This window comes from Canis lupus, chromosome 24 (assembly GCF_048164855.1).
Source record: "Canis lupus baileyi chromosome 24, mCanLup2.hap1, whole genome shotgun sequence".
In the NCBI taxonomy this organism is placed as follows: domain Eukaryota; kingdom Metazoa; phylum Chordata; class Mammalia; order Carnivora; family Canidae; genus Canis; species Canis lupus.
Window position 1 is genome coordinate 10,019,285 of NC_132861.1, and position 8,667 is coordinate 10,027,951.

The 8,667-nt window shown below is 36.8% G+C and overlaps 1 protein-coding gene across 1 annotated transcript in view; it reads right to left on the reverse strand.

The window, feature by feature from the left end:
* Positions 1–6,545, reverse strand: part of RXFP2 (relaxin family peptide receptor 2) — a 50,428-nt gene extending 43,883 nt beyond the window's left edge. The window contains exons 1-2 of the mRNA XM_072797117.1: positions 6,468–6,545; positions 994–1,140 (exon numbers count right to left, since the gene is read on the reverse strand). Coding sequence (XP_072653218.1) covers positions 994–1,140; positions 6,468–6,480 — 160 coding nt within the window. The 5' untranslated portion in view covers positions 6,481–6,545. The remainder of the gene's footprint in view (positions 1–993; positions 1,141–6,467) is intronic.
* Positions 6,546–8,667: the final 2,122 nt, after the last annotated feature.

The following is an 8,667-nucleotide window of genomic DNA, read 5'->3' on the forward strand; positions in this document are numbered from 1 at the left end:
CTAGTGTCTACTCACTCATTGACTAGACATGTCAACCTGGCATTTACTTCTTCAAGTAAAAATATACAGGTTATTTTAGACAATATATACTTTCCCAACATACATGTCTGAAATGGCCTGTAAGACTTTTGGTGATCTGGCCTCTGCTTACCTCTTTACCTTCTATACCCTTGTTCACTCTGCTCAAGCCATACTGGCTTTTCCAACCCACAAATACATTTTCATGTTTCATTGAGCCTCAGGGTCTTTGCACTTGCTGTTTTGTCTGCAACTCTGTTCCTTCATAACCTTTCATGGTTTGGTTCTCAATTCAAATGTCAGCATCTCAGAGATGTTTTCTCTGGTTGCATCTTTAAAATAGTCTTCCTTTCAGGTCATTTTCTATTTCATTATTTTGTTTTCTATTCTTTATGACACTTATCACTCTCTGAAAACTTTAGTATTTAAATAAATCTTAATAATTAAATACATCTGGTTTATTTATGTACAGATTTATTGTCCTCCTTGTTCGCAGGTCCAAGTGAACTTCATGAGGGTAGGACCTTCTCTCCCTTGAGCCTGCTCTGTCCAGGTGAGTTGAATAGCACCTGGCACATTGTGGGCATTCAGCAGAGGTCTGCTCAACCAATCAATTCTCTAGGCAGAGCCCATTCACACTTTATGGATATTCTTGCAGCTGAACTAAATTACCAAGCCAAAAAAAAAAAAAAGTCATAGGAAGACATTTAAAAATTAGAATATGGACATCCAAGTAGATTTCAAAATATGATTTCTATTTTTATCAGTTTTGTATTTCTGATTCACACAACCTCTACCTGTGACAATTCTGGTCATCATCACAAATAAATTGGGGAGCAATTATCCATGTTACAATAGGATTCCATATAGAATAACAATTCCTCTCTTCCCTTTCATGACAATTATTATTTGGTCCACGCAGTTTGAGGCTGTTCACAGGGGAGGTGCACATCTGGAACTGAGCAGGAGACTCACCACAGTTGTCCTCATCAGCCCCATTCCCGCAGTCATCCACGCCATCACAGTGAAAAGCACGGGGTAAGCACTTGGTAAGATTCCCACAGGGAAAGTATCCTTTTTGGCACAAAGGAGTGATTGTACTACCCTCAGTCAGTGGAAAATCTGTGTGAAAGAGGGGACACAAATCTCATGTAATAGAAAGTGTTAATATGGACAAACTCTTTTCATTGGCATCCCTTTTAATTTTCACAGGAACCCTGTGAGTTGAATTTGTCTGGCATTATTCACAGTGCACAATTTCTTTGAATAATATTCTTAATTATGACATTCTAAACAATCATGGTCATGTCTAACACCAGGTATACCAACAATGGGATCAAGGTTCATTTTGAACTAATTTCAGGAAGGCAATAGTAAACAAAACCAAAGTAATTGTCTTACTTTCATGTGAAATCAAAGGGTTGTCTGTCCACTGTTGGAAATAGAAAGGTAGAGCCATGAGCTAACAGAATTAAATAGGTGGATTTATTTACTTATTACTCTTTTATGAGAAGAAATTGAGGTGACATAATAAAAATATATATGCAAAAGGACAGTTTTAGTGTGAATTAGAAAAAATCTAGAGCCACATTTGAATAAGGAGAAATAATAGTAAGTAATAGCATCTAACACTCATTGAGCTTACTGTGCCCCAGGCCATTTGCACAAGTGGTTTATGTCAGTTATCCTTCAACTAGTTTATGTATGGGTGATACTGTCCTTTGTGTTTCAGGTGTAAGGAAGTTAAATGAACTAATTGATTTGGAAAGTCACAGAAGACTTGTTCTCTATCCTTCTGCTATGTTAAAAAACATCTTATCACCAACCCAAGGAAACCCCTGGCCATGATGCCAACCTTCAGTGGCACGATTAGGAGCACCTTGCTAACACTGCTCGCTCCCTTCGGTTAGTGAAAATGAATGATAGACATGCCTGAGTGTGTTGCATGGCTCCCTTTTGGTCAATTTCTGTGCAGTTTCACCTTGCATTCCTTTAAAAATATATACATGACTTCCACAATTTTACTAGGGTATTTATGAAAAACATCTCTTTATTTTCTGGAAAGTATGCTTTCACAACTCAAAGAATGTCTCTTACATATAAATTTCTGGAATGTTTTTGGTCATCCTATCCACAGAGTAATTTTATCAAGGTTAGTTATATTCCTTTCTTCATTTTTTCATTCAACCTAGCTACTATTCATCTCTTGTCTTCTCCTATGTTCCCTGAATAAGACTAGTTTGAATTCATCCTCACAGAGGACTGACACCCCTTGAAGTGCAGCTTCCTGCTTTAATTGATATCTTCATAACACAGTAGTTATCAGTGGACCTCTGAGATCAGGGGATGATTCAAATATTTGTATGGGGAAAGAGGATAATGAGAACTAAATTGTCTTTTGTAGGCGGGAAGTTCATAGAGAATAGTTTAACATCTTAGAAAACACATTATATTTTGAATTGTTTATACTCAATTTGTCTAATTTTCACTTCCTTTTAAAAATAATGAACACCCACACACACACGAGAGCCTGGTCTTTCTTGGGGATGGCTGGACAGACCAATGCACACTCTATTCCAGAAGCTGCTGCTGCTCCATCTGCTATACCTTCCTTTGATGGAGAAGGTGGCCCTTGGATGCTTTTCTACCCTTTAGATTTTTGTTCTTACCAAAGCAAAAAATATTTGTTCTGTTATTGCTGTAGTGGTAGATGAGTGATTTACTATTAGCAACTTGATATAAGACCAGTCAGGTCTGACTATTTTAGGAAAATTCTACTGCACAGTTCTGGGAGTTAGTTTGTTAAGCCTATTCACATAGGGAGAGGCATACTGAGTCATAGATTTTTAACTCTCTTCTTTCTTGTAAACATTTCTGTAGAGGGCAGATTTATTTTAAAAACCAGCAGTTCTCCTGTATTTGGAACATGAATGACTGAGAGTCAATATATCTTAGTGCAGCAGCTTTGAAATTTTTTATGATAGCAACTCACAGACATATATTTTATATCACAATCCAGCATAAAAACAGACATACACTGAAAACAAAATTTCTTGAAATATAACTTGCTTTTTACTTTGTGGGACATACTCTGATCATTATTATTCTATCTTATTCACTTGATCACAAGCCACTAAGTTGACCTCATGATCCACAAATGGCATATGACCCATTATTTATAAATATTCACTAGTGATGAAGTACTCTGGAGACCATCAGACCTGCCTGGATTGGAATTTTCTCTGCAATTCACTAGACTTCAAGCAAGCCACTTAAGCTCCAAACTTAGTTTCCTTGTATTTAAAATGAAGTTCAGGTAATACACCCTATATGATATGTTCAGGAACTAGACAAGCTAATGCTTGTGAAGTACTGGATAGTGCTTGGCCCATGATAAATCCTCAGTTAATGTTAGTATGAGGACAATTTCAACATAGGGCAGGAAAATAGGACTTTCAGAAGGAAATTCTAATGTAGAACAAAAGCTTGCTGTGCCTTAGCATTGCAGGATTTTTTATATGACTTCTAAGAAAGACGTAACAGGGACTATAATAAAGCTTCCCCTACTTCTTCATGTTTTTCTATTTGAAAAGCTATGCGACATAAATCGTTTCTATTTTAAGCAGCCTCAAATCACTTTCGAAGCTAACGGGATTGTAAATGATAAAAAAAAGAAATGAAAATGCCCTTAAAACCTCATAATAATAATATTTTCTTAATGATCTAGAAGAAATGATTAACCATTTGAGTAAAGACAGTTTTAAAATAGAAAGCTAAGGCTGTGTCTAAGATATTTTGAAGGTAATATATTGTATTCCCTTGTGGGGTTTGCCATGAAGATAACCTTGAGTTCTTTGAAGGCTGGGCCCAATTAAATACCCATCTCACAAGTGCAGATTCAAAGCAAGATAAGTAATTAATTGTCACAGACAAGAGGGATCAACTTTATTTCTTTGTCCCTGGAAGAGAAATGGAATACATCTAGCAAGTTACAGTGAGGGAAGGAGAAGGGAAAGACTGACCATGTGCAAACAGAACTTATCAACTGCATTTCTCATAATTTCCCATTTGCACTCAAAAATGACATTTTCCTGAAGACATCCTCAAGGTATAAATTTTATGTGGAAGGAAAATAAATAAATGAAATCTATTCCCTACCCCTTGCTCTCTGTATCCTAAATCCCTATTGTCCAAGTTCCTGGTACTCATTTGGAGCTCAATAATATTTTTAATGAATGAATTGACTAATGGGTCATTTAGGAATGAAAAGAACTGAAGAAGAGCTCTTTTTCAAGATTTTAACTTTCCAAACTTGCAAGCTTACATATTTTTAATAACAAAATATTGTTTAGTTTTCTAAGTACTCCATTTATTATTTTTTCTGTCATTATATAACTTAAAAGTAGTTAAGAATTCCTTCTGTGTTTGGTACATACTGAAAAAGAATCAGTAGCTGTCTGTAGAAAGCATATTCTGCTGTCTAGTCTTCCTGCCATCTGTAGAAGTGGAAAGAGATAGTTTTTATTGAAACTTGGGGATTATTAAAATGGAGGATGTCTACATAAAAGCTATCTTGATAGCTTCTGCTGCGATTTCTATGGGATCCCTGCCAAACACACAGCTGAGGGGAGGTTTGAACATGTGAGAGAAAATTGCTCAGTGAGGGCTTCTTCTCTCTTCTGGTCAATATTCTGGACATGTCTGTGCAAAGAGCTTTTTAAATGCCTCCTTGATAGCCTTTTGAGGCCAACTGGACTGCTGCCCAAGAACATTTTTTTGCTGCCTGCCAACACCTTTCTCGTGTTACTGGGAAACAACAGGTGAAAATGCATTTTTAGGTCCTCAGTTTAAGAATCCATGGAGATGTGCGAGTCCCTCTTTGTTTTCTCTGATTCTTTGCCACCACTAGTCCTGCATGAAGGTGAAGAAAGCCCTTTTCGCCCCAACCTGGTGTTCTGGCTGAGATTCTCTCCACACTAATGCCAGAGATGACAGCTCTATAGTCCCAGAGGGAGACATAGAGGACACTGGCTAATGAGGCCATTTCCCAGAATGCACCACTCCTAGTGGAGTTCAATTCAGATGCAGATGAAGCTTCTGTCATTGACTAAAGAGCCAGCCACTCTTTACTCTAAAGAGCAGCACCAGAAGAAGCATTTATTTAACATGCAGAAATGTTAACTGAGTGCCTTCTATGTGCTAGGTCAACAGGTTAGACAATGCCTAGTCTCACCTGAAGCTCAGATGCTAGGATGTCTGAATGCAACTCCATTCACAATGCAAAGCAAAGGTGAATCCAGCTCATTCACTGAATCCACCTTCTGGAAACCCTCCTATAGAAAGAGTATGAGCATCATAAAAGCCCACCTTTGCGGGATGGATGATTTATTGTTTGTTTGAGATAATTAGTAAAATCTTCCTTAAAAAAATTTTATGTTAAGGTGAGTGGAGAGAAATTAGTCTCTTGTTTATTTTTTAAACTGGAAATCTTATACTTTTATACCTCTGTTTGGTCCTCCCTTCCCTGACAGTATCGATCAGTATGTATAGGATTCAGATCGAGTTTATTCATACATTTACCAGCCTCCTTCTCATTTCACAGATTGCTACCTTAAATGAATTCCTCTAAGCACCCAACATCTGCCATGCTCTTCTGGGACAAACCAGTCATCTCAGGCTAGTGAAAGTCCCTCAGGATCCTATTCACAGATGTTCTGCAGAAACTATCACCCCATCTCCTTCTGCAGATAATTGTACAAAGTTTGAACAAATGGATTTGGGGTAATGATGACATACTAGGTGGAAGACAGTATAGGCTCAATATACATGTTGATTTAATTTAGAAAAAAAGGGAACTTCAATTTGCCTATATCATCATCAGCAGGGACAGATCTCAGCCCCACATTTCCCTTGACTGGGTGCATTTGTGTGGATCATGGAACTGAATGCCATGGCCCTGGAAGGGTTATAAGGGATATAAAAGCACCAGGATGACTTCTCTTCTAAAAATATCTCTGCTACTCACCAATAAACTGCTTAAATTTCACCTTTAGGGATGAATTCTTTTAAGTTAAAATATAGTCTTTAGTATTTAAATACCTATCTTGTTCTGCATGAGTTTGAGAGACTATCTTCTTCTTAAAAGCTGCCTAAGCAAGGAATTTGGAGAATGATCACTGTGGCAGACCAAGGGAAGAGGAACATAGAAGGAATGTTTTTAAGAGTGAAACCTGATGGAAACTTAGCATGGGAAATGTGGAAAGGAGAAAAGGTGGCTCTCTTTTCCCTTCTCTTGCTCTTCTAATTCACTCCCAATTTGTTGACTGCTCTGTGTCAAGGACTTTCACTAACTATTCTTACTCTTGATGGTGATTCTCCCAAATTCTAGTTCCACTGACTTACAGATTTACATATGTACAAGACTGCTGCATGTGCCCGGGCAGATGTACCTAATGCAAGCATGGGGCACCATTCACATAGACAGCTGGTGTTAAGCTTCACATAGAAGCCCCACAGTCTTAGGCTGATGCCCTGAGTGCTTCCTTTATGATGCACAGAAGACAAAGTTCTCTTTCCCTGCCCATGCTGAAGTTGTCCATCTATGTTCTATATTCCACTCACCTTCATGTTCTCAGAATCTCTCTCTGTTAATTATTATCTTTGTCTCCTTATTTTAATATCCCTGTCTCTCTGCTAGATTTTAAATTAATGTTACTCTTATTCAACCAACTCTCATCTTCAAAACAAACAAACAAACCAAGCAATCTGTGAACCCAAATCCTACTATATCTACAGTAGAACTGAGACCCCTGTCTCTCTTCAAAATTGAAGTTCTCAGAAAAATCATCCAAGTGGAGAAGAATCCACTTCTCACCAATATTTCTGTCTTCCACCCACAGCATCGGTCTTGGCCTTGCTGCTCTGCTGAAAGTCTCCCATTGGAATCATTAATGTCCTCTTTGTTACTAGACGCAGTAGGTATTTTATCGTCTTCATCCTACTCGACTCTGTATCATTTGACATAGCCAACTACAGCCCCAGGCTGAAACCTTTTATTCCCTTGCCTTTGTGGTGTCTCACTGCCCTGGTTTATATCCTCCTCCATATTCCCTAAGGGTCCTCTTTCCCCATATCGCCTTAATGCATTGGCTGCTCTTTTCTTTGTCAGTACTCTAAAGATCACTGATAGACATATAGTCAAAGATTTCTGAGACCATCAAATAAAGAATTAAGATGGGCCTGCAGCAAGTTACTAATATTTTAGTTTGTCCAATAAGATAAATTTTTAAAACCCTAAATTACTGAATATTATAATAATGATTTATTAGAAAAATAACATTGTATCATTAAAAATTACACGAAAGATATCCACAGGAAAAAAAGACAATCCTTTAAAATAAATACACTTAGCTTTATGGAAAAAACTAACTTATTTATGCTCCTGGACTGGTAAAACTTTGATTCCTGACATCAGTGGCCTAGAACATAGTGTTTGGAACTATGTGTGAGAAAATCAAATCTGGCAATGTTACCAGAATTCTTTAGAGAGCTTAGCCCTCTGGTCTATAACTCACAAATATTTTTGCTCAGTCTGTCACTCGTCATTAACTTTGCTTATGACAAGGGCTCCAGAGATGGATCTATCAAGTTCTGGCTTTGAAACAACTATGCAAACTAAAAATAGAAGGTAACTTACTTGATTTAATAAAAGATATCTATAAAAATGGAGAGTATATAATATACTTAATAGTGGATTTTTGAAGGCTTTACTTTTGAGGTTGGGAACAGGACAGCAATGTCCACTATTACCACATCTATTCAACATGATATTGGAGGATTAGCAAATGTAGTGAGAGAAGGCAAGTAAATCAATGGTTTAAATATTGAAAGAGAATAAATAAAACTGGCATTATTTATGAATGGTTGTGAAAATAAAAAAACAAAAAAATTAGTATTAGTGAATTTAGGATGGTTTCTGAAAATCAATGTCAATTCTGTATGTCAGCAACAAACAATTAGATAATGAAATGTTTAAAAAATACTTTTTGTTATAGCATCCAACAGTGTTATATATTTAGGAAGAAGTCTAACAAAAATCTGTAAGACATTTATATAAAGTATATGAAGTTATTAGTGACATTAAAGACTTAAATAAATGGAGACTTAATATTTTAAAGATGCTGATTCTTCCCCCAATTGATCTACAGTTTCAAAAAATTATAATAAACATCCAGGAGTGTGTATGTATGTGTGCATTGAAATGGATAAGTTGTTTCTAAAAGGCATATATTTTGGAATGCCTGGGTGGCTCAGTGGTTGAGTGTCTACCTTTGGCTCAGGTCGCGATCCGAGGGTCTTGGGATGGAGTCCTGCATTGGGCTCCCTGAAGAGAGCCTGGTTCTCCCTATGCCTATGTCTCTGCCTCTCTCTCTTTGTCTCTCATGAATGAATGAATAAATAAATAAATAAATAAATAAATAAATAAATAAATAAATAATATTTTAAAAATAAATAAAAGGCATATATTTCTAGAAGTGTAAAAAGAACTAGGTCAGTCTGGAAGGAGAAAAGGCAAGAAAACTTATCTGTAAACTAAGACTTATTATAGTGGTACAATAAATTATGCAGTGTAATACTGGAGGAAACAGA